This window comes from Myotis nattereri, assembly GCF_964212035.1.
Source record: "Myotis nattereri genome assembly, chromosome: 7".
NCBI classification, from domain to species: Eukaryota; Metazoa; Chordata; class Mammalia; order Chiroptera; family Vespertilionidae; genus Myotis; species Myotis nattereri.
Genome location: NC_138082.1, coordinates 15,688,050 through 15,715,133, shown reverse-complemented (window position 1 = coordinate 15,715,133; position 27,084 = coordinate 15,688,050). Strand labels below are relative to the sequence as shown.

Below are 27,084 nucleotides of genomic sequence, written 5' to 3'. Positions count from 1 at the left end.
TGCCCTACACCTCTGTGTCCCCAAACATTTCTAGTTAGTAATTTAGATTAGGGAGTTGCATAAATTTTATTAAATCCCTAGGGCAGTGTTCCATATAATGAGATGCCAATGGACTACTTCCATGAGAATTACAAGGGGGATAGGGAGGACAAAAGCTGTTCAAAATGCAGACTCCGACTTACCAGAATTGCTGAGGATAGAACCCAGAAATCTTTATTGCAAACAACATCTCCAAGTAATGAAAATAAATAATCTTAATAAGATTAGAGGACAATTGCTCTAAAAAAAACAACCATGTAAAGCTTGGGCTTTGTACTTTGAAACCAACATCCAAAACAATTCCTATATGGAAACACTAACTGGAATGATATGTTGGCAGTTTTGTCCCGAGGGTGCCAGCTGATTATATTTCTGACTTTCTCTACAAGCAAAATTTATTTGAGTGTAAGTAATTCTAACTGTGCAGTTGAGTCCCATAGTCATTCACTACTTCCTAACAGAGTATGTCGGTTCAGTGATGGTGAACTTCACAATAGCAAGGCTTCACCGATATAAAGCTATAATCGACATTAAAAACATGTCAGTAACTTCAATAATTAAAATTTGTAAGTAAATTTACATTTCAATTGCTTAATATTTAAAGAGACTCCATTTGAAACAACAATGAATATAAAAGGGTATTCTGTAGCAAATATTTATAACCTTCATATTGGTTGTTATTCAAACACTAGTTTATTTTGCTTAAAGAATGAGATATACTGGAGTGAGTAATCAATAAAAAGCAAAGATGATCAATAAATATTTTTATATAATTTAAGATAGCATTATCAGAAGTAGTTAATGTTTCACTACTAAAAAGTCATTTTCGTTAACATTAACCATCTATCTAATAAACTTTCGAGGGGAAAAAATACAAAACTAGATAAAGAAGCTCAGTAATTAGAGAGCTGGCCTGTGGACCAAAGGTTTGCAGGTTCAATTCTCAGTCAAGGGCACATACCTTGGTTGCAGGTTTTCCAGCCCAGATGGGGGCGTACGGGAGGCAACCAATGGATGAATCTCTCTCACATCGATGTTTCTCTCTCTCTCTCTCCTCTCTCTCTTCCACTCTTTCTCTAGATATCAATGGAAAAAAATATCCTCAGGTAAGAATTTAAAAAATAAAAAAATTAATTAAAAAAACTGGATGAAGATGGTATGGGGACAGTTTAGTGTATGATATGGTAGAAATGTTCTTTCCAACTCTAATATCCTATGATTGTATAAGTGACTTTGTAGAAAAAAATGAAAAATAAAAATTTTTTGAAACTTTTATTCTAAATGGTATATGTAAAAATAATAAAGAGGAGTACATAGAAAAAATTAATAATGTTTGTATCTATCTAACGACCTCATGGATGATTTTTATTTTCAAATAAATATTTTATATCTTTTAAATCATTATAGGCTATAATTAACATATATTTTTTATATGCATAGAATAAATAACACATTGTGACCAAAAAAAAAAAAAAAAAGACTGTTGAGAAGACAAGTATTGCTTTAATCTATTTTCCAACTAATTGTGGCTTCAGGAAGCTAAGTTATTAGTAACTTGGGTTGGAGATGCTGGTAGAGGTCATCCAAAGCAGAAAAGCATTCCAGAAATAATCTATGGAGTCAGAGAACTCTGGAAATCAGTCTTGACCCTGTGCAGTATTTAATGAAGCAGAAATTAAGTCTATGCATATGCTAATTAAAGATGAAATCTCATATTAATTTTAACAAACTGGCTACCTGTTCACTGATTGCTGAGTTCAGGGAAGAGTGCTATTCAGTTCAGTCAAGGTTGGAGTAAAAGAGATAATAAATTGGATTTGTTTGATACAAGCAGACAGCTTTTATTCCTAGGATATTTTCATTGCTTTGTTATTAAAGTTCTTTTCATTTCGGATTAATACATGAACTCTTCCAACTAAGATATATTAACATTAGCATTTTCTGAAAGGTCTACCTTGGGCATCGTTTCCCTGGCAACCAATCACTGCTGCTAGGCAGGGAAAAGGCCTAATTCATTCTTCTAAAGTGTCACCAATTTACATATAATTCACACATACATGTGCTGTGGGTGACTGAGTGCATATGTGTGTCAAACAATGCATATATATGTAGATGTTCAACAATATCACAGGTGAGAAAAAACAGTGTCCTTCCAGGAAGTGGAAACCTTGGACATTATAGTAGCCTTTGCCTTTATAGCCAAATCAGATTGGAGCCATTAACACTTAATTTTGTCAAAGAAAAAAAAATGTGATGTGCTATTTGTATTTGCAAACTTCCACTGCTTACTATGGTTGAGAAAAATAATGTAAGACATATAGGCTCCTGGATATTCTATGACCTCAAGATTTCACCCTGATATTGTTTTTAATAATTTTTAAAAGTCAGACAGAAGCATAGAATTTGAGGTGAGAAATTCCTTATGCATAAAACATTTTGGAATTTGTGTAGGACAGAATTAGTAAAGGAGTAATATGAGGATACTCTATACCTAATAGGAACATGTATAGAAATAGTCATAATAATTATCATATATAAAATGATAGTGACATCATCATTACTTTTGGTTGCAGCCAGCCTCCAAAATACCAATGATCCCTGCCTCTTGGTAGTCACACCTTCATATACTCCCCTCTCACTCTTTACCAGGGTTGGTTGGAGCAGGCCATGGAATATAGCAGAAGTGATGGTATGTCTCCTTGGGTATTAGGTTATAAAAGACACTAAAGCATTTATCTTGGTTGCTCCTTCTCTTTCTGGGATACTGTGTTTTTGGGAAAGCCAGCTGTGTCATGAGCAGCCCTATGGAGAGACCCAGCTGGGGAAGAGCATCTGGCCAGCAGTGCAGTGAGCTGGGACGCAGAGTCTTAAAAGCCCAGTTAAAGAAATGTGTTTAACAAACTCGGTGATCTAACTAAGGAGATTTCCAGAGAAAGGGTTGAAAGTGTTTTGTGATTTCTTCTTGCTACTTATCAAGTTGAGAAAGAAGATACATGAACTAAACAAAGACCCGTTAAAGACTAATGAGCTGGGACTTAATGATTTTGAGAATTCTCAGCCCCTCCAGATGGGAAATAATGCTAAAATTAAGAAATGGCTTCCTAGTAAAGAGCACTGAAGAAATAAAATAAGCTATCTCTTCTCAAGGGGTTTCTAATCTAGTTTGGCAATGGGCACATAATAACTAAATATAATACATGCAGAATCAAATATATGATAAACAGAAGTTCTAAGAAAGTGACAAAGGACTATGGAGGAAGGGTCGTAAAAGGCTTCCTAGAGAGTGTGTGCCCTTGAAGCTGCACCTTGAGTGGCGTGTAGATAGTGGCAGGGAAAAGGATAATAAACCTCCTTTGTTTATCCTAACAAAGGATCATCTTGCCTGAGATATTTCAGAATCACATATCTAGGCTTTCAATGGGCAGCAACCATGTACTTTGGTAAAATGCAAAACACATAACCCATAGAAGGTGCCTGTGCAAAATAATTACTTAGTCTATTCGTATGGACCAGACAATGTTTGCTCCTCTGAGGGGGAATGAATTACTGCTGCTGTCCTCAGGGGGCTTCTGTTTTAATTGGAGAAACTAGGCAAATAGTATTACTTTTATTTTAGGCATTCTTTACAGATTGCATAAAAAAGGAACACAGCTCAAACTGGAGAGCTTACAATATTTTTAATAGGCTGATTCTTGAGTTGCATCCTGAAGGATCATCATTAGATGAAAGAAGAAAAAGCAATATTATATGAGGAAAAGATTGTTCCAAAGTTAGAATTTGAAAGTGAACATGGAGCATTTAAGGAACTCTAAATAACTCAGCAGAGTAAAGCATAAATGTGAAAAAGAAACGGCAAGAGAGGAGAGGGGGAAGGTAAGCCTACACATTGCTGAGAGTGTTTCAGTGGTTAAAATGTTGTTGGTGCATCAGATCTGATTGGTTACCCTTCAGGTTCCTTCCACATTAATAATGACGTGAAGTGCTCATCACCACTATTGACCTGGTGCAGTAAATCATGTGAATAAACACAATCTCTGCTTACACAACTAAAGTTGCTGTAAAAAAAATTCACATTCTCAACCAGCAAAAGATCATTCAACTAGCTCATTTGCTTTTAAAGTTCAAAATGAAGATATGATGATAAGTAACTATCTATATATTACTTTTTTAAAGTACTACATACTGGTTTTTTGGTTTAAAAGCAATTATATATATGGCTCTATGCTTTCAACAATTCTAAGAAATCTTTATACAATACTGCACCCATGTAGCCTGGTTTGGTGCCATAAGGAGATTGATCATTAAAAAAATTACCAAATAAAATAACAAGCTAATACTGAGAGGAAATATTTGTGAATCATCTGTGTTTGTGTGTTGTTGTTTTTTATAAAGGATTTTTATCCAGAAAAATAAGAACTCTTACAATCCAGTAAGAAGACAAACAACCCAGTTGAAACATAGGCAAAAGATCTGAATAGTAGACATTTTGCTAAAGAGGACATGCAAATAGCTAAGAAGCACATAACATATACTGATTATTATTTGTCATTAGGGAAACATAAATTAAAACCACAATCATTTCCACTTCAGACCCTGTAGAGTGAATGCACACTCTAACACAAGGATAAAAAGCAAAGATGAACTCACTCATTTTTAATGGGAACATAAGATGGTGCAGCCATTTTGAAAAGCTGGTTAGCAGTTTCTTTAAAAGTTAAACATGAATTTACCATACAACCCAGAAGAACTGAAATTCCTAGGAATCTACCCAACAGAATTGAAAACATGGCCACCCAACACTTACATGTGATTATTCATAGCAGCATTATTCATAATAGGTAAAAAGTCAACACAACCCAAATATCTATCAACTGATGAATAAACAAAATGAAATATGTCTATGCAATACAATACTATTCAGCAATAAAAAGCAATGTAGCCCTAACCAGTTTGGCTCAGTGGATAGAGCATCCGCCTGCAGACTCAAGGGTCCCAGGTTCGATTCCGGTCAAGGGCATGTACCTTGGTTGCGGGCACATCCCCAGTGGGGAGTGTGCAGGAGGCAGCTGATTGATGTTTCTCTCTCATCGATGTTTCTAACGTTCTATCCCTCTCCCTTCCTCTCTGTAAAAAATCAATAAACTATATTTAAAAAATAAATAAATAAATAAATAAATAAATAAATAAATAAAAAGCAATGTACTACTTGTATATGTTATGATGTGAATGAACCTCTAAAATATTATCTAAATGAAGGAAGCCAGATGCAAAAATATGATTCAATTTATTTGAAATGTCCAGAAATGCAACTATAGAGAGACATAAAGTATACTAAGTAATCATCTAGAGTAGGGTGTGGGAATGGGAGTGACTGAACATGGGCACAGGGATATTTTGGGGAGGTAGCAATGTTCTCAAATGAGATCAGTGAGAAATTTACACAATTCTGTAAATTTGCAAAAAAATCATTAAAATGTACATGTAAATGGGTGAATTTTGTGGTATATAAAACTATTTTTTTTAAATATATTTTTATTGATGTCAGAGAGGAAGGGGGAGGGAAAGAGAGATAGAAACATCAATGATGAGAGAGAATCATTGATTGGCTGCCTCCTGCACACCCCCTACTGGGGATCAAGCTCGCAACCTGGGCATATGCCCTGACCAGGAATCGAACCGGCAACCTCTTGGTTCTTGGGTCGACGCTCAACCACTGAGCTACACCTGGCTGGGCTATAAAACTATTTTTAAAATACTTTTTTAAAAAATAATATCTTCTAGACCAGTGATGGCGAACCTCTTGAGCTCGGCATGTCAGCATTTTGAAAAACCCTAACTTAACTCTGGTGCGGTGTCACCTATAGAAATTTTTTGATATTTGCAACCATAGTAAAACAAAGACTTATATTTTTGATTTTTATTTTATATATTTAAATGCCATTTAACAAAGAAAAATCAACCAAAAAAAAATGAGTTCGCGTGTCACCTCTGACACGCGGGTCATAGGTTTGCCATCACTGCTCTAGACAGTAGCCTCCTTGGAAAACGGAGAAATAGAAATGGTCTCAGGGTCTCTCACTCAGTAGGTGGCGCTTCCGGTTGGGTACAAAGGCACACCTCATGAATCCAGGCTTCCATCATTTCAGCAGAGGGTAGGAAGAAGTAAACTAATGTTTGTACTTAAGAAGGCATTTTCTAAGCAAATTCACCATGTACACAAGCTAACAGGGGCAGAACTGGAATGTTTACAAAGAACAGATTTTTCAATCCCCTGTGAATACTGTAGCAGCACCCACTTTAATACCAGGACCTCCTGGTATAAAGTATTCTCATACATTACAGCAGATCTTTTCACATCCCCACAGCATAATCCTTTGATAGATCATTGGCGTTTCTGTATTTAAATATCAAACATATTATCTAATTCAGACATGTATTCCCACTTCCACTCCAGTTTGTTTAAGTGAGAGCCATTCATAGCACACTTCTGGAATTATTAATGTCATTATACCTTGACCAGGCGTATACATCCCTCATGCATATGCACATTCTAAGGAACGGAGACTATACAAGTAGCCAAAAATGCATGTTTTGATTTTGGTGACTGGGGATACATTTTTGCCCTTAACATCATGTACCTGGAATGCGATGGACCTCTCTCCTGGGAAGTTTGGGAGGACAGACTTCCATCAAAGGAGTTTCGGTGGCAGCCTGACATGGTGGCCTGGGGGGAGATGGAATCTGACTGGAAGGTTTCACAGACCACCTGGAGGCCCTTTAGGAGGAAGAGATAGAAGATTAATCTTTTTTTCCCCTCAAGTATACCCTCCAGAATCAGCTATCAAATTACATACACTGTTGTTGTTTTTTTAACTTAAAACATTGCAGCATAGCTCCTTTTACAGTCATAGACCAAGGAATTTTGCCTTCAACTAACGGAGAGTGGAAATGGACTTGGAGAGAGCACCGGTGTCAATCTAAGCATTAAGCAAAATACTTTTAGATACTTGATTTCATTTTTCCCTTGACTTAGTCCCTTTTCTCCTCCATATCCGGTATCCACAGGAGAAGAGTTACAAGCCAATAATTCATCAGATATGCCAACACTGAGGTGGACCAAATGGAGTCATGAGGCTGAAACCAAGCAACAGGTTAGTAAGAGCTAATCAAATAGAAGCTAGACATGAAAGTGGACGTGCAAGGTTCAGGTTTTTCCACCATTCAGCAGAGTAGGGACACAATCTATATTTTTTTCCAGTTGGATACAATGACCTTTATTCTGAACAAAGGCTCAGGGGCTAAAACTGCATGCTCTGTATATTGGACATAGTGCTTAATTAATGGAAGGGATAACCAGGGTCTTTTAATAAGGGTGATGCCAGGTGGTAGAAGCACAGAGAACTAGGGAAGGGAGTTTGGTCTTGAGGTAATGGATCCACTATAGGGTCCTAAGAAGGAAGGGATATGACAAAACAATGACACCTGGCATATAATAAGCCTCTGTGGAATGGTGAGTTACTAAGTGATGCCTTAGGAAGATTAGTCAGACATTATTAATTGTTATTTATGTGAAGCAGGAGAGGCTAGAGGTAGGAAATCCAATTAGGTGGTTCAAGCTTCATTCTAGTTATGAGGACTTGGATTTAGAGGATAGTAGTAGAGAATAAAGAACACCTCTGAGCTCCATAATGAAAAAAGAAAACAAAATTTGATTTCTCAGCAAAAAAATCAAATAGAGAGAGGATTAAGGAAAATGAAATATGACATTTATGCATTTTATCTATGATGTCATCAGTTATAAGATACACCATTATTTTATGTTCAATTAAGGAAAAAGCCAGGACACTTCTTATCAGTGAGGACTTCCCATTGCATACTTATTAAAGGGGCTATCTCAGACTTATGTAGGTATAGCTTTTGATTATATATTCATCAGCGTGTCTGTAAAAAGAAAAATATAAGTGAACTAATTTGGTGTAGGCATACCTAATTTTTTTTTTTTACATTTAGAAATTTAAACAGAGTTGTTGATATGTGATTTGCCATGGAATGACTTTTTCTGTGTCAAGAATGTTGTTTTGTAAAAGAGTGCACCACTATACCCTCTGCCATATTCTTCTAAAACCACCAATCCTGATTCTGCAAATTCAGATGCTGGAAATGACCAAATTCATGCTGTGCGATAATGACAACTATATCAAGACTGCTACACAGCAGGGAGACTGTAAGAGGACAAAGATCATTAAATACACTCAATTTCAAAAATGTTAAAAGTGAAAAAAAAATACATGGTAGAAGAGATGAAATGTAGCATATAAGTCACAGTGTCTGTATTGAACAATTGCTCAGTAAATAACAGATATAATAGCACCTCACAATTTTCAGTTTGGAGGGCATAAAGAATGATGAAACTCCTAGCAGTAATGCTCCATCATTTGAAAAAAGGATCCGATTTTGATGGAAGCCAGCAAGTTGTATTTTGTGCACGTTGAATTGGAGGTGAAGGCAGGTCATTGGCACACATGATTAAGTTAGTGGCAGGAGCTTCGAACTACTCTTGCCTTCATTTCTTTCTTTTCCAAACCAAATAGTGCATCAAAAATTTCCATTCAATTCTATTTGATTGATTATGCATATTCTGTTTTATTGTATTAGTCTTGATTCCTCATTAAACATTTCATTTCCTTAAGGGTAGGACTGTATATTGTGACTCTTTTCTACTCCCTCCTCCCTACCTGCTACAGCACTGTCATACCTACATGAGGATTGCCTAACAAATATTAGGGGATTTAATAAACGACTTAGAACAAGATGATTAGTTAATGTGGGATGAAAAATGATAACTAACATTTAATGTTACATGCTAGCCATTGAGATACAGCGCTGCTTACCACACACTAACCAATAGCTGAACACTGTCTTGTTTCAGCACCCCACCCACACTTCTGAGAAGGGCATAAGATTACTTTCCACATCGATAGATATAAAACGTGAGGATGTTTAAAGTTTCACATGCAGGGAGGAAGAGCCAGCACTGAAGCCAAGTTGAATCATCCTAGAACTCATGCCTTACCCTTCATACTATACAGTGTCCAAGGAATGACCGCCCCCTTTCTTTTCCTAATAAAAATGAACTCACCTCTCCATGACTTGTGTCCTGATTTGGTGATTCACAGGTCTGACTCTGACTGTTAATAGGAGAGCTTCTCTTAGCTGCAAAGATGAAAGAAATTCTATCACAAATTTTATAAGTTCATTTTATTTCATAAGTTCATTTCATTCTCAAATAAAAATACCTATTTTTACAGTTCATTATCACCTTGGAAAGAAGACATTTAATAACATATGTTGGAAGAAAAATCAAATAACTAATTCAAAAATTAGCATTTCTAGGTTGTCAATCTAGATCTGGTCATCTATTCAGTCTGACTCAATAGATTAAGGTGCTAAAAAGTTGGCGATACTGAAAACAATAAAAATTAACATCAACATAGTACTTAATATCTGCCAAGTCTGTTACAATTGTTATATATCAACTTACTTAACCCTTAAAGTAATCGTATAATAGCATATGGTATATTATTAGACCCATTTTACAGGTGAAAACATAAAAGCACAGCAAGTTTAACTTGCCCAAGGTCGCACCCTTGTATGAAGGTTCCAGCTCAGGTTATCTGTGCTTTCATGACCACAATAAGCTGCCCCTGAAGTACCATAATTCAAATCAGTTCCATCGTTAGCTAAAATGGCAATGCTCCATTTGAACTGTGAGTAATCTGGTGCTGAAAGTGGTTTACCAACCTCACAAGACAAGAAACCTGGGGGAGTGTCAACCATGTGCCATTGCTTTTTCTTCTGGCCCCGTTGTCTAAGCAGAGTTTAATTTCCCTCAGATGCTGGGCACCATTTCCAGTCCTCAGGGATCAGGAAGAGGGAAAAGAACCCATTGTGGATATCATCCGGAAGCAAAGGGAGGGGAATAGCCCAGGTACTATTCACGTGGACATGAATTCTCAATAGGTTTTGCACATTTGTTAAATGATCATTCAGGTATGAGGAGAGAGAGGGAAGGAGGTAGAGAGAAAGAGAAAAAGAGAGAAAACTTAAGTCTGAGGTGACCTCTACATTCATATAGGAAAATGGGAGGTCTGAAAATAAATGAAAAAAAATGTTTTACACAAACACATGGCTTTTCAGTAAATAGTTTTTTACTGAATATTTTATTTTCTTATGTGTTATTTACACTGTTTTTAGTTTTTTAACCTCCTATATGTCTTCTCTCTCAGATTACTTTAATCCAATGAAATAGCCTCATTCTATCCATGGAATCTGAAATAGAGCGCTCCTGGCTATGGCTCTTTCCTTATTTAGTTCCTTGATATTTAAACCATATGACAGACTGTTACTCTTGATTTTATAGCTTATTTCAATAATTCATGTATTGTATACATGTATTGTAAGTTGTGGGGTTCATCTACTTTTACTATATGAAAAATGTCATCTTCTTTTTGAATGACTATAGTAAGCATGATAAACATCTTATCCTATGGATGAATAACATGGCACTCCTAGTTTATTCCTTAACATATTATGTACCTTGAAAAGTTGTATTAAGTTACACAGGAAGCTTAATTGACTTATTCAAAGTCACACAACACAACAGCATATGCCCTCGGTTTGGAGTTTCTGATCATGAGAATGATTCCTGTACTGGGAACACCTCAATAACCCCCTAGAGAAAGTTTCTTCCTCTTGGCTTCATTAAGGGCAAATGCTCCCATCACCCTCCTTCCTGCACATGAGGAAATCTGCTAAGACCTGCTCACTGGGTGTCTGAGGCACCAACCTGTGATGATGTTCCTGATGGGCTTTACCAGTGCCGTGAAGCCGGAGACTTCGGGCTGTCTGTGCTCCCACATGGGCTGCCATATAACAAGCCCGCTGGCCAATCGGAACGTGAGGTCAGATTCCTGGGGGAAGAGAAAACCCAGGTCTAAGTGGCCTCTAAGAACTGGTTGAAGGGACCAGGCCATGCAAGGATTAACATCACTCACAAGATTATTTTCAAAATGGGTTGACTTTCCAAATCTTTCATCACACAAATGAGTGTTTCCATGGTAAACCAATAGTCCCAGATTATCGTCACAAGTACTACGGAAATCACGGTGGTCTGCTTTAGGCAATATGAATATTTAATTAAAATTCTGCTTTGGGCAAAGCATGAAACACACAAATTATTGTTTTGTATTAGCAGTGGCCGAGGCCTATTTATTTCAAGTCTTGGCAGATCTCTCTCCTGTGGTAATGATTATTATTCCTCTTAATTATTTAATTGTCTGTCTTCCTCATAAGGCAATATCCTCAGATGCTGGCTATTTGACTTTCTATTCTCCAGTCCACCTCTTGTTCTTGCATTTCACGGAATCAGGAACATATATTTAGATCCTTCCCAGTGTATTATTTTGCAGTGTTGCCTTCTCAACAATCTTTAACTCCTTGAGGGTGGGGATATATCAGGAATCTTCCCTCTCCACAGCCCCTGTCATCATCATAATGCTTAACACAAACAATAGGAATTGGGTGCACAATACGCGCTCAAAAAATACTTGCTGAACTGCACTGACTTTACAACCCAAACTCACTCAATGTGTCTACAATTAAAGGTCTATTGCAGGGAGCACATTCTGTTTTTCATTGTCACTTCATTTTGAGAGGCTACGCTGAAGATGCATTCTCCTATTGCCTAAGTACAAACATGTGACATTCTGAGATTACATGTTAAACAACTCAGCCTCTCAAAACAAAGTAGAGATGGAAGCAGAGAGTGTGGTAGATTAATGCACACAGCTGAGACCCAGACATTCACTTAGGGAAGTGATTTGCAACCTTGGCTTGCATATGATAATCGCCTAGGGAGCTTTTAAAACACAGGAGGCCCGGGTCCCACTTCCTTCCCTTCCCAGACCAATTAAATTAGAGTTGCTGTGAGGCTTTCTAAAGTTCCCCCTGGTGACTCCCCACACATAGACATGTTTGAAAACCGCTGATCTAGAAAGATAAGAGCTGGGAAGAAGCTGGAGAAAAAGTAAAGCGATTTTGTAAATGGTGAATCAATGTAGCTCAGTGTCAGAGGAAGCCTTCGCTGGAAAGGCTCAGGAAATACCCAAATAAATCTGCATACGGGGAGAGAGAGGGCTCTTCTGTAGGCTATTGATTGGGATCCTGGCACCACAGCAGTGCCCACAATAGGAAAGCCTTTAGGACTCCCCGTGGAAGTACATTCATTCTATACGCATTTAAAGACCACCCACTATGTACCTGGTACTATTCTAGGTTCTGGGATACATCAGTGAACAAAGCATACAAAACCCCCTGCTCTTCTAGTGCAAAGGAGAAAAAAGCAGGTACAAAGATGTGTCAGGCAGTATTTCTGTTTTAGACTGAGGATCGCCAGGGAAGGCTTTATTGTGAAGGTTAACTTTTGAGAAAGGAGCTAAAGGAAATGAAGGAGCTGCTATGTAGATTTTTGTAAAGAAAGCATTATGTGAAAAGGGATCAGCAAGTACAAGGTCCTAAGTATGCCTCATGTGTCAACAAATAGCCAGGAGTCGAGTGATTTCAGAACAGTAGAAAAAATATGGTCATAGAATTTACCGATTTCCAAGTAATACAGGGCCCGATAAGCCACGTTGAGGACTTTAGCAATGATTGAGTAAGATGGGAAGCCACTGGAGGGTTTTAAGTAGTGGAATGACATGATTGGATGTATGCTTTGGTAGACTCTCTCAGGATATTGAGCATTAAGGGCAAGGGTGGAAAGCGTGACTTAACTAGGAAGCTCTATTCTAGGGGAAAGATGATTCAACTAAGGTGCCAGTTGAGGGCAAGAGTGGTAGATTCTGGACACATTCTGAAGAGAGAGCTTACTGATCAGAAGTGGAGTGTAAGAGAAAAAGGTGTCAAAGATTTCTGGCTTTGTCATTAATGAAGATAAAGGAGGAACAGGTTTGGGGATATTCAGGAGCCTAGTTTTAGACATGTTAGGTTTGAGATGCCTGTTAGACATTCAGCTAGAGATACTGAGTAAAAAGCTTGGCAGGCAGGTCTGGAGTGAAGGAGAGAGCAACCCCGTTCCCTTGAAATGGACATGGGGAAAGCGGCATAGCATTAAGTGTGGTGTTAGAGCCAGCAAGCAGAGAACTAATAGTAAGCAAAGCTTGCCAGATTTGTCTCCAGAAATGCAGGACACCAATCTCAATTGACCTGGCTTCAATAATTTTGTAGTTTCTGAGCTCAGTCCTTTTTCCATGTTTCTCATAAGTAATCTTGACACAAATTATACTCCAATGAACACTGCAGCAGTAAGTGAGCTCTTATACTAAACCCTGGTGGCAATCACTCACCGACAGCTACTGTCATCATTTTATTCCATCAGATGTACTCCCAACCAGATTGTGTGTCTCTTGAAGACAAGCCGAGACCTCCTTCTGTGTGTGCACTTATCCCGAGCATCATACTTATTTGTCGATCGATTTTAGTTTGCCCAAGTAACACCAGTAAATACGATCACTCTTCAGGCCTGAATACTTGCAGAACCCATGGCCTTCTCTTGTTTTCCTTCATAAGTTCTCTTAAGTTAGCTGAATCCATCAACTCTGGAACCCTAATTCCGCTCCTAGATTCCTATGTAATGGGCCACCCAATGCTATGTATGCATACATGACCAGAAACTCATAGCTGGAGAAGATAATCTTTATCATTGAAACAGCTAGGGGGCACACAATAATTTCAGGTACTGAAAAGTACTAAAAAAGAGAAAAAAATAGAGTCATGTGCTTGTGGCACTAAAGTAGCCAGGGAAATGCTTTCTGAGGTGGTGACATTTGAGTTGTGAGTAAACCCATGAGAAGGGCATGGCCACGTACAAATCTAGGGGCAAAGCATGGCAGTAAATGTTTCAAATGGAAGGGAAAACCAGTGCAAGGACCTGAATGCAAGAATGAACTTGTCCAGTTTGAGAGTAGAGGTTAATGAACAAGAGAGAGGCTAGTGAAATGGAAGGTGATGAGACCAAGAAGGTAGGCAGAACCCAGGACCTGCAAGTCCCATAGGCCAGAGAACAGTTTCAGTTAAAGCAATGCCTTCCTTTGAGTGTAACCTTTATAAAAAGACTTTTTAAAATGAAAAGTTAAAGCTTTCAAAGTAGCAATTTAATTTGATCTAACAACATTTAAAAATTTTAGTATGTTTCATGGGCAATGTGGCCAGGTCATGTAAATCATTTGGGAATTTACATGTAATTTCAGTTCCATTCCTAGGAGCAATGGGGCAGCTTTAATTGAAAGTAAATTTTGCCCAGCCGCAGTGGCTCAGTGGTTGAGGGTGGACTTATGAACCAGGAGATCACAGTTTGATTCCTGGGCAGGGCACATTTCTGGATTGTGGGCTCAATCCCTAGTGAGAGGTGTGCAGGAGGCAGCCAATCAATGATTCTCTCTCATCACTGATATTTCTCTCTCTCTCTCTCCCTCTCCCTTACTCTCTGAAACCAACAGAAATATATATTTTAAAAAAGAAAGTAGATTTTAAAACTAAAATGGGTAAAAAGACTCATTAGTCCATGCCCCTCATAGTGATTGTTAATGGTCTCACAACCATCTTCATATACTACTAACTTGAAACATCTATTCATTAGGATCCTAATATTCCATTAAAGAACAGTTGAACATATTAATTCCTTCTTATCTCTCATTTTAGCATTTAGATGGAATATTGTAATTAAGTCACAGAAATAACAAATACTTTTTTATTTCATTCTATGTTCTGGAATGGTACTATGTCTTCACATATATCTGCCCTGTGTTGGAACTACCCACAGTTTTAGGCAATGGAGGATCCAAAAGCTTAATACACCAAGATCACACAGCTGGAGCATGGTGATTTCAGATGATATTCTCTCTTTCAGATCCAAGGAGTATATGGATATACTTGTATTTTAATGCAATTGGTTTCCATGCAATCCTATGTTTTGTATTCTATGCATTTAAAAATATTTGGAAAGCAATTCTTGGTTAGGTTGAACCAACCTGTCAAAAAGTCCACAGCACATTAAAATTAAAATCTTCTGTCTAGATCCTGTATTATAATAGAAGTAGCTACAGAGTGCTATAGAAGTACAAAGGACATAATGCCATACATAAAGTCTACATGGAGAAGGTCAGAGGAAAACACTCATTAACATTGAGGTTCGAAGAACCATGAGATGAACTTAAGCCTCAAATCATACTTGAACTTACATGCCATATTTAATATGCTGGACATCATCTTGGGGTAGATAGTTAACCACTGGATATTTTTAAGTAGGTAAATGACATATGGAAGACTGTGTTTCTGAAATAATGTTCAGTAGTTTAATATAAAAATAAAACTCGCCATGTCTTGTTTTGCTACAAGATCATCCAAATACATGGACACCAAATATGGAAATAGCATTTAAAGCTCATCTTCACTTCAGCCGTGTCCCTCCTCAACCTGACACTACCTTTCTGCTTACCTTGATCCTGTGGACGAGCGGAGCAAACAGAAACACAAAGAGCTCCACAGTCGCCATGGAGTTATGGAATATCTTCCTCCGGTTGTTCTCTTCATCATCGTTGGAGCTGCTTTGGCAAGGCAGCCCTGGAGAACCCTGGTTTTCAATCTGGTGGATAAAAGCGCTGCTACTGCCACCCCAGCTGGATCCTCGGTCTGTGCCCCCAAACCGCTCACTGTTGCAGTCCTGGGGGGCCTCCAGGAGCATCCAGTGGAGGGTGTGCAGGAGTTTTGTCTCAGCAACACCCAGTTTATCCTGGTGGCCTGCATGGGATACCCACAGAGTCAGGTTAAGGCAAACTCTGTGACCAGAACAATGGCTGTCAATTTGGGGTCTGGAAGACACCATGGCTTTGCTCTGGGAAACACTAGCATTTCTCTGTGCCTCTTACAACCACTGGTGAAAGGGCACATTCATTTGGGGGCTTGTAACAGGTTGCAGTCTTTGCAGAATGACATGCTGTCAAAGGAGGAGAAAATGCATGCATCACATCTCCTCAGTCAGATACCAAATATAGTTGACCCTTGAAGAACATGGGTTGGACTACAGCAGTCCATTTAGAGGTGCAGATTTTTTTCCATAGCCAACCCTTCCTATCCTTGTCTTTTACATCTGCAGATTCAACCAACCAGGATTGAAAATACTGTTTCAATCTGGAGTTGGTTGAATCTGCAGATACAGGGGCAGTTAAAAGTTTTATGTGGATTTTCACAGGTGGGAAGGGAATGGGTATGCACCTACCCATCCCCTAATTCCAACCCTCTAACTATATATTTCCAAGTGGGCAGTATAATGGTTAATAACATAGACTCTGAAGATAACAGCTACTATATTTTAGGCAATGTGACTAGGAAAGGCACCTCGATGAAGGGAACATTTGAGCAGAAACCCAAATGAGGGGAACGGATTGGATGGGAGAGAGCATGAACAATAACATGGGGTAGATGGCTAAGATAGACTGTCACATGATAAAATAAATCTCCAAAATACCTAAAAAAGAAAAACGATCTTTATGCACGGGCACGCACATACATACAGTACCACAAAGTGAATGTAGGTACTTTAGGAGCTGGGAGAGCAAAGAGGACAACTATGATGGGTGAGAGTGTTTAGCTTTCCTATAAAACATTCATGTTTAGAATGATAATATGTTCATGTACTACTTGTAAAATTAATTAAAAAATAAGAGAGCCAGTTCCCTCATTGGTCAAATGGAGATAACAGTGGTACCAACATGGGGGCAGGGTGAGACTTAAATGAGAAAATATGTGCACCGTGTCTGGGAAAATAGTAAATACTCAGTAACTGTTAGTATGAACGTTGAACACAATGGATGATGGCATGCCATAAGTAACACAGGGGCACCAACCCAGCTTGTTCCTGTTGGAGAGGAGGGTTGCTGTGCAGTGGAGGACATGAGGCAAAGCGGCTTGCACCAGCTCCCATCTGGAAATACTCTGGATGGCTTCAGAGAGGGCCGGAGAGAGGCCATGCAGCTTGTTTTCTACCAACACTCGTTCAAAGGACTATAGATACAAGAAGAAAGAAAGAAAGCATCTAAAACAAGGATTCAAGGAGTCTGACTGGTGAAAATAATGACATCAAAGTACTGTAGACCCTAAAAGATGCAAATTACTGGACCTGATTCTTTATCGTGCACCTACATTGAATTGTATTGCTTTTTAAAAAACATGCAGTGGCTCAGTAATAATTTCCTATTATCTACCCATTTTCAGGTTTTTATCCAAAGTATATGGCTTGAATTATTAAATGATTATCATACCCATCAAACTAAGCTTACTCTAACAAAGAGTACAACACAATCAATTCTTGCAATTTGGGGCTGTAATATTTTATAAAATGCTGCTAAGTCATCCAAAGAGGGTGTCACAACTGCATAACAAAGTAGAATGTCTTTTGTAAAAGTGTTTTGGTGAAACTACTCAGCTGGTGAGACCGTTTGGAGCCGGGAAGGGCAGAGCTCCCCTGGAAAGCAGATCCAAGCAACAGCAGCCTCCTGAGCACCACACCCTCTGTCTGAGGAACAGCAGCTGTACGTGAAACCTCCCCCCACCAGCCAGAAGAGCCACCACAACTGTGAACAGCACCCACCAGAGGAGCTGCTGCCAACTGAGGAGCAGCTGCTACCACAACAGCCCGAAGAGCAACCACAGCCCAAGGAGTCACTGCCACCCTGGGAGCAGCCACTGAATGACTCAACGTCTAGATATGTCAGTGAGATCAAACATGGGTAGACAAAGAAACCCCCAAAGGAAAGAAAAAGAGGACTCGCCAGAAAAGCAGCTAAATGATACAGAGGCATGCAACATGACAGAAAAAGAATTCAGAATAAGGGTCCTAGAGTGCATAAACCGGATGGAGGAAAAAGTCAACAACTTATGCAAGAAGCTAGAAGAAACAGAAGAAAAAGTCAACTACCTATGCAAGAAGCAAGAAGAAACAGATGAAAAAATCAATAACATATGGAAGAAGCTAGAAGAAACAGATGAAAAAATCAACAACTTAAGTAAGACCCAAGAAGAAATGAAGAGTGATATAGCTGCAATAAAAAACACCATTGAAAGTATCAATAGTAGACTAGGAGAAGCAGAGGACCGAATTAGTGAATTAGAAGACAAGGAAGCAAAACACACCCAAACTGTACTGCAATTGGAGAAAAAAATTAAAAGACAGGAAGAGAGCCTAAGGGAACTTTGGGACAACATGAAATGAAACAACATATGAATAATAGGGGTGCCAGAACAACAGAAAGAAGAACACGGATTAGAAAACCTACTCGAAGAAATAATATCAGAAAACTTCCCTGAGGTGGGGAAGAAAAAAGTCACACAAGCCCAGAGAGTCCCAAACAAGGTGAACCCGAAAAGACGCACACCAAGACACATCATAATTACCATGGCAAATGTTCAGGACAAAGAGAGAATCTTACAGGCTGCAAGAGAGAGACGGAAAGTTACATACAAGGGATCTCCCATTAGATTATCAAATGATTTCTCAACAGAAACACATCAGGCCAGAAAAGAATGGATGGAAATTTACAAAGTGATGCAAAGCAAAGGACTGAATCCAAGAATACTCTATCCAGCAAGGCTATCATTCAAAATTGAAGGGGAAATAAGAAGCTTCACAGACAAAAAAAAAGGCTAAGGTAGTTTATCACCACCAAGCCAGCAATGCAAGAAATGCTAAAGGACTGGTGTAAAAAGAAGAAATAAAAAGCTCAGAAAGAAAACAGCCACACAAAAAAAGAAATGGCTGCAAACAAGTACATTTCAATAATAACTTTAAATGTAAACGGACTAAATGCTCCAACCAAAAGACATTGAGTGGCTGAATGGATAAAAAAACATGACCCATACATCTGCTGTCTACAAGAGACCCACCTCATTAGAAGGGACTCACACAGACTGAAAGTGAAGGGATGGAAAAATATCTTCCAGGCAAATGGAAAGGAAAAGAAAGCTGGGGTAGCAATACTTATATCGTACAAAATAGACCTCAAAGTGAAGGCCATAACAAGAGATAAGGAAGGCCACTTCATAATACTAAAGGGATCAATACAACAAGAAGATATAACTCTGGTAAACATATATGCACCCAATGCAGGAGCACCCAAATTCATAAAAAAACTCCTGGAAGATATCAAAGGAGAGATTGACAACAATACAATCATAGTAGGGGACTTTAATACACCACTGACATCACTGGATAAGTCCTCTAGACAAACAATCAGCAAAGAAACAGCATTCCTAAATGACTCACTAGATCAGATGGACTTAATAGACATCTTCAGAACACTTCCCCCAAAGCCACGGAATATACATTCCACTCTGATGCTCATGGGACATATTCAAAAATAGACCACATATTGGGTCACAAGCACAGTCTCCCCAAATTCAAGAAGATTGAAATCATAAAAAGCATCTTCTCAGACCACGATGGCATAATATTAGAAATAAACTACAATAAAAACAACCCCAAATACTCAAACACTTGGAAGCTGAATAGCATGTTATTAAATATTGATTGGGTTAACAATGAGATCAAAGAAGAAATCAAAAACATCCTGGAAACTAATGACAATGAAAACACAACAATCCAAAACCTATGGGACACAATGAAAGCAGTCCTGAGAGGGAAGTTTATAGCTCTACAGGCCTATCTCAAAAAACAAGAAAAAATGGTAGTAAATCATCTAACTCTACAACTCAAAGAATTAGAAACACAGCAACAAGAAAACCCCAGAGTGAGCAGAAGGAAGGAGATAATAAAGATTAGAGCAGAAATAAATGACATAGAGACCAAAAAAACAATACAGAAAATCAATGAAACCAAGAGCTGGTTCTTTGAAAGGATAAACAAAATTGACAAACCTCTAGCCAGACTCACCAAGAAGCAAAGAGAGAGGACCCAAATAAACAAAATCAGAAACGATAGAGGCGAAATAACAACAGACCTCACAGAAATACAAATGATTGTTAAAAAATACTATGGACAGCTCTACTCCAACAAACTAGACAACCTGGAGGAAATGGACAAATTCCTAGAAAAACACAACATTCCAAAACTCAATCAGGAAGAATCCAAAAATCTCAATAGGCCAATAACTATGGAAGAAATTGAAGCAGTCATCAAAAAGCTTCCAGCAAACAAAAGCCCAGGACCAGACGGCTTCACAGGGGAGTTTTACCAAACATTCAAGGAAGAACTAAAACCTATCCTCCTCAGACTACTACAAAAAATTCAATAGGAAGGAACACTTCCAAGCTCATTCTATGAAGCCAGCATCACCCTAATACCAAAACCAGGTAAAGACAACACAATAAAAGAGGATTATAGGCCAATATCCCTCATGAACATAGATGCCAAAATCCTCAACAAAATCTTAGCAAATCGGATCCAGCAGTACATCAGAAAGATCATACATCATGACCAAGTAGGATTTATCCCAGGGATGCAAGGATGGTACAATATCCGCAAATCAATAAACGTGATACATCACATAAACAAATTGAAAGAAAAAAACCACATGGTCATATCAATTGATGCAGAAAAAGCATTTGACAAAATCCAACATCCATTTTTGATAAAAACTCTCAGCAAGGTGGGAGTAGAAGGATCAAACCTCAACATAATAAAAGCCATATATGACAGGCCCACAGCCAACATCATACTCAATGGACAAAACTAACACCATTTCCCCTAAGAACAGGAACAAGACAGGGATGCCCACTCTCACCACTCCTGTTCAACATAGTACTGGAAGTATTAGCCATCGCAATTAGACAAGAAGAAGAAATAAAAGGCATCCAAATTGGAAAAGAGGAAGTAAAACTGTCCTTATTTGCAGATGACATGATATTATACATACAAAACCCTAGAGACTCCATCAAAAAGCTACTAGACTTAATACATGAATTTGGCAATGTAGCAGGATACAAAATTAACCCCAAGAAATCTGAGGCATTTCTATACACCAATAGTGAACTTTTCAGAAAGAGAGATTATAAAAACAATCCCATTCACCATCGCACCAAAAAAATTAAGCTACCTAGGAATAAACTTAACTAAAGAGGTAAAAGACCTCTTATCAGAAAACTACAGAACGTTGAAAAAAGAGATAGAGGAAGACATAAACAGATGGAAGAACATACCGTGTTCATGGATTGGTAGAATCAGCATCATTAAAATGTCCATACTACCCAAAGCAATCTATAAATTCAGTGCACTTCCCATTAAAATACCAACGGCATACTTCACAGATATAGAATGAACTCTCCAAAAATTCATCTGGAATAAAAAAAAAACCTGAATAGCTGCAGCAATCCTGAGAAAGAAAAAAGTAGGTGGGATCTCAATACCAGATATCAAGATGTATTACAAAGCCACTGTTCTCAAAACTGCCTGGTACTGGCACAAGAACAGGCATATAGATCAATGGAATAGAATAGAGAGCCCAGAAATCGGCCCGAACCAATATGCTCAATTAATATTTGACAAAGGAGGCAAGAACATACAATGGAGCCAAGATAGTCTCTTCAATAAATGGTGTTGGGAAAATTGGACAGATATATGCAAGAAAATGAAACTAGATCACCAACTTACACCATACACAAAAATAAACTCAAAATGGATAAAGGACTTAAATGTACGACAGGAAACCATAAAAATTCTAGAAGAAGCCAAAGGCAACAAAATCTCAGACATATGCTGAAGCAATTTCTTCACTGATACAGCCCCTAGGGCACTTGAAACTAAAGAGAAAATGAACAAATGGGACTACATCAAAATAAAAAGCTTCTGCACAGCAAAAGAAACCATCAACAAAACAATGAGAAAACCCACTGCGTGGGAAAACATATTTGCCAATGTCATATCTGATAAGGGCCTAACCTCCAAAATTTAGAGGGAACTCATACAACTTAACAAAAGGAAGATAAACAATCCAATCAAAAAATGGGCAAAGGACCTAAATAGACACCTTTCAAAAGAGGACATTCAGAAAGCCAACAGACATATGAAAACATGCTCAAAGTCACTAATCATCCGAGAGATGCAAATCAAAACAACAATGAGGTACCATCTCACACCTGTCAGACTGGCTATCATCAACAAATCAACAAACGACAAGTGCTGGAGAGGATGTGGAGAAGAAGGAACACTCGTGCACTGCTGGTGGGAATGCAGACTGGTGCAGCCACTATGGAAGACAGTACAGAGTTTCCTCAAAAAACTAAAAATGGAGCTCCCATTTGACCCTGTGATCCCACTTCTAGGAATATATCCCAAGAAACCAGAAACAACAATCAGAAAGGATATATGCAACAATCAGAAAGAATATATATGTTCATAGCAGCACAATTCACCATAGCTAGAATCTGGAAACAGCCTAAGTGCCCATCAGTAGATGAATGGATTAGAAAACTGTGGTACATCTACACGATGGAATACTATGCTGCTGTAAAAAAGAAGGAACTCTTACCATTTGCAACAGCATAGATGGAACTGGAGAGCATTATGCTAAGTGAAATAAGCCAGTCAATGAAGGAAAAATATCACATGATCTCACTCATCATGGATAATAGAGACCATTATAAACTTTTGAACAATAATAGATACAGAGGCAGAGCAGTCTCAAACAGATCGTCAAACTACAGCGGGAAGGCTGGGGAGGGGTGGGGGGCAGGAGGGAGGGGGGTAAGAGATCAACCAAAGGACTTGTATGCATGCATATAAGCATAACCAATGGACATAAGACACTGGAGGGTAGGGGAGGCCAGGGGATTGTCAAGGTCGGGGGGAAAAAAAAGGGACACATATGTAATACCCTTTGTAAGACTGTAAGCAATAAAATAAAAAAAAATTAAAAAAAATAAATAAAATACTACTTTAAATGAAAGTCAAAAAATAAAAAAAGAAATTGAACTTTGGAGTCCCTGAGTTATTATCCCATGTCCCCAGCAATGACAGGGCACAGGACACTCCTTATCTAATGCTTGGAACCATAAAGATACCTGTTGAGTAAAGAAAGGAAGGGAGAGGGAAATGGGTGGGTGGGAGGATGGAGGAAAATGAGCATTTTCTTTGGTGGTTTAACTCTTCTGTCCTGGCCCGGAATATTTTCTGAGAGTGTAGTAACCCATAAGAAGTTTGATTGACTCAGAATTGTTGTTGTTGTTGTTTGTCTGTTTTGAAGCAGTATATATCACTATAAAGTGTTGAGGAAAGTGTAGCTACAAAATATAAAATAGATTTAATAATTATTTGACTTGTATAAACAGAACCCAATTGGCACTCAGCACCCCAAATGGTCTAGAAAACTGTGTAAGTGTGCTCTAGAGTGATCATAATGGAATCCCGAGTGTTTGAGCAGTGTTATCGTAATTATTAGAATACTTGAAAAAAAGAAATGTGGCTTAATGCAGATAGTCTCCAAAGGAAACTATTTACTTTTTGACCCAAAAAAGGAAAATGAGAAACTCATAATGAAAAGCATGCTGCAATTTTGGTAAGGAGTAAAATCAGAGATCCAGTCTTTTTTATTTTTAAAGAAACGAAATAAAGGCCTTTGGGTATGCTGCCAATGCAAATTCACATATATTTAAATTTCTTAGCCTTCAGGTAATTTTTACTAGGTAAAATAACTTTCAATTTAGATATTTATACCTCTGTATCTATCTATCTATAAATGTGACTTAGCTGTTTAATATCATGTGACATTAAACATGTCAGACATATCTTTGCCAAGAATAGAGAAAGGTTAGGATTATTTTAAGCTAGGATAATTGTAAGCATGTTTTAAAGAAGGCTCAGAGATTTCAGGTATGAAATTACTCAAACTTGAGAACAATACAAAACAATTTCCATTAAAAGGCTCTTGTTAGAAAGTTAGTTTTTAAAAATATCTCTGTGACAACTCTGAAGGGCAGGAGATACAACAGCACAAAGTCCAGATTGAGACTGTGAGAGTGGATAAGTGTGTGTGTGTGTGTGTGTGTGTGTGTGTGTGTGTGTGAGTGTGTGTGTGTGTCCAGTTGGCTTCCACCTTAGTTTGTAGAAGGTCATCTATGTAGTAATTTACAAATATTCATGGTAATATCTAGATAGATAGGTTTCCACATTAAGTTATAATATATACAATGTGAACTCCAAATTCTAATGAAGTCTGTGGAAATCCTACTTTATTTGCTTCACAATTTAATGTCTTTTGTTCTCAATTTGTAAAATGGGAATTTGTAGGGATATGGGATTTTCTTAGAATCTCAGGAAAAAGCATTCTGTTTTGCATAAATACAGGGTGGGCAATTACCAGCCTAAAAGATAAGTCATAGCCCAGCCGGTGCGGCGCAGTGGTTGAGCATTGACCTATAATCCAAGAGGCCATAGTTCAAACTCAATCCCCGGTGTGGGGTGTGCAGGAGGCAGCCGTTTGATTATTCTCTCTCATCACTGATGTTTCTGTTTCTCTCTCCCTCCCTTCTTCTCTGAAATCAATAAAAATATATTTTTAAAAAGATAAATCATAAGTAAGGATATAAAATAATAATAGACAAATAATACTAATACAATAATAAATAACTATAGTGCAAAAATAAATTGTTTTGGGTACTCACAACTGTAAACTTGTTTTTTCCCACCCCTGTATTAATATCATTTCAATAATTACTTTATATCATCATTTTCAACTTGCACAACAAATAAAGGACATAAAAGTTCAGAATTGCATATGACTTTGTTTGAGTAGTTCATAGACACTAATGTTATGAACTTTCACTATATAACAGTCATAATTTTGTTAATTAAGGAAATAATTTATTTTTCTTGCTTTGCAAGGCCCTCCACCACCCAATTATCTGTCATTTCTCAGCCCTCTCTTTACTATTCTATTCCTCTTCTCACTCTAGATGAAGGTCCTTCAGACTTGCTGTTCCCTCTGCTCTACTCTTCCCTTCCTTCCAGTCTTTGTCCAAGGGTCAGGTTACCAGGTAAACCTTGTCCATCTACCACTACTAAACTGAAACCCCCACCCTAGTGCTCCCTAATCTCCTTTCTTGCTTAATTTTTCTCCATAGCGCTCATCACTATCTAGCTTACTATGCATTTCACGTTTGTGAGCAGCCTGTCCCCCTCCCACTAGAATGCAAACTCTGTATTTGCTGTGATTATTGCTCTCTCCCATAATCTAGAACTGTGCCTGGCACATAGTAGGTAGGTGCTTAATAATATTTGTCTAGTGAATAATACATATACAGACAGTATGATTTAATGTCTTTCTTCGGGTTGAAAATGCCACACGGAATATGGAAATCATTAAATGATGAATATCACATACCACACAAGAGGCTTCATATTGCTTCCCCAGTTTAGGCCTCAAAAATGCACTGAAAAATTAATAGAGATATTTGTTATCAGCATAAATAAAATTATTATTAGAACATCCTTATGACATATCTTCCAATGAATAAAACATAATGTTACAAAACTCAAATTTCATGCTTCCCTATAGCTTGTTAATAAGCAGGTGTTGAATGGCTGACCACATTTGCTTTCACATATGTAATTACATATATGAAAGAGATGTGCATCTCTACGCTTTCTGTATCGACTCTTATTCTGAAGATTTTTCCTAATCAGATTCTAAATCGCCAGTAGTCAGAAGTGGTGTATTACTCATGTACAGTCATATTAAAACTGGAAAATGAACACAGCTTGTGGGTCATGATTTCCAGAATCCAATTTCTTATATGATAAATCTTAATAATAATAATAATAATAATAATAATAATAATAATGATGGAACCCTTGTTTATTGGAATAGGTTTCAGGCTTTTTCGGCGGGTGGGGGAAGTCTTATAAAAGATCATTTTCTCCTCTGGGGATTTAACCAGGAACATTCCGCTCGCTGAATCCGAGCAAAAATGGTTAACAAGTGGGCATAGCAGATATTTGCCAAACAGGAACTAGAAAAACAACAGGTCCCCGGGCTGCAATGACAGCAGGAGAAGGAGGGCACAGGATGCAGGAGCACAACCAGTCGTAATTATCTCCCCTGGCTCCCTGCCCCCTCTTCCTAGGCTCTCTGCCCTCCCCTTCCCTAAATAACGTATATATTTATCCAGCAACTGCCAACCTGCCTGTAGTCAAACTTCCCTGAAATATTTTTAAATGCGTGTTTTTAAGCGGGTGCAGAGGGCTTGCTTTCCAGCCTCGGAGCGGGAGCTGCGGGCTGTGCGCGGCCTCAGCAGCGGCGGCGGCGGCGGTGGTGGCGGCGGCGGCGGCGGCGGCGGAGAGGACCGGGCGGCCCGGGAGCGCCCCCAGCCCAGGCTGGCCCTCACCTGGTTTGCCGCCACAGGAAGGTCTGGATGGGCAAGGGGATGCCGCGGCCGCCGTCCTGCTCCTGGCCCTCAGAGCTCTTCCTCTTCACCATGATGGTGGCTCCTGGGAGTCTTACTGCAGGACCCAGCGTTGGCTCCTCAGCGGCTGCCTCCTCTTCCTCTTCCTCCTCCTCCTCCCGTGGTTCTCCCCAACTCTCATCCCCTCCTTCCCTGAGGCAGAGCCGGCTCTCCCCGCCCCATCCCGCGTCCTTCTACCCTCCGCCCCTCCCCTTGCGTGGAACGTGGCTGCGGGAGGTGGGGAGGGTGGAGGAGCAGGAGCAAGGGCGGTGGGGGGGGGGGGGGGGCTGAGGAGCTGTCCTCCTCTCCTCTCCCCTTCCCGCCGCTCCCTGCTTTCAGCACCCCCCACTGTGGACAGCGGCCGTGCCCTCGGGCCCTGTGGCTGAGGAGAGCAGGGTGCTGGTTGGGCAGCAGTGGGGTGGGGGTGGGGGGGGGCTGGGGGAGGGGTGGCCAAAAGGATCTATGCACCACGTCGTGCCAGGTTCCCTGCCCGGCCTCTTCAGCACCCCGGGATTTGCTTCCTTTCCTTAGAGCTGCACC

The 27,084-nt window shown here is 38.9% G+C and overlaps 1 protein-coding gene across 5 annotated transcripts in view; it reads right to left on the bottom strand.

Annotated features, from left to right (window-relative positions):
* UNC80 (unc-80 homolog, NALCN channel complex subunit) overlaps nucleotides 1-26,754 on the bottom strand; it is a 175,753-nt gene extending 148,999 nt beyond the window's left edge. For all 5 annotated transcript variants that reach the window (XM_081095147.1, XM_081095145.1, XM_081095146.1 and 2 more), the window contains exons 1-7: nucleotides 26,488-26,754; nucleotides 25,485-25,533; nucleotides 17,001-17,157; nucleotides 15,593-15,894; nucleotides 10,886-11,009; nucleotides 9,179-9,252; nucleotides 6,678-6,814 (exon numbers count right to left, since the gene is read on the bottom strand). In XM_081095147.1, the coding sequence (XP_080951273.1) occupies nucleotides 6,678-6,814; nucleotides 9,179-9,252; nucleotides 10,886-11,009; nucleotides 15,593-15,894; nucleotides 17,001-17,157; nucleotides 25,485-25,533; nucleotides 26,488-26,579 (935 nt within the window). In that variant the 5' untranslated portion in view covers nucleotides 26,580-26,754. The remainder of the gene's footprint in view (nucleotides 1-6,677; nucleotides 6,815-9,178; nucleotides 9,253-10,885; nucleotides 11,010-15,592; nucleotides 15,895-17,000; nucleotides 17,158-25,484; nucleotides 25,534-26,487) is intronic.
* Nucleotides 26,755-27,084: the final 330 nt, after the last annotated feature.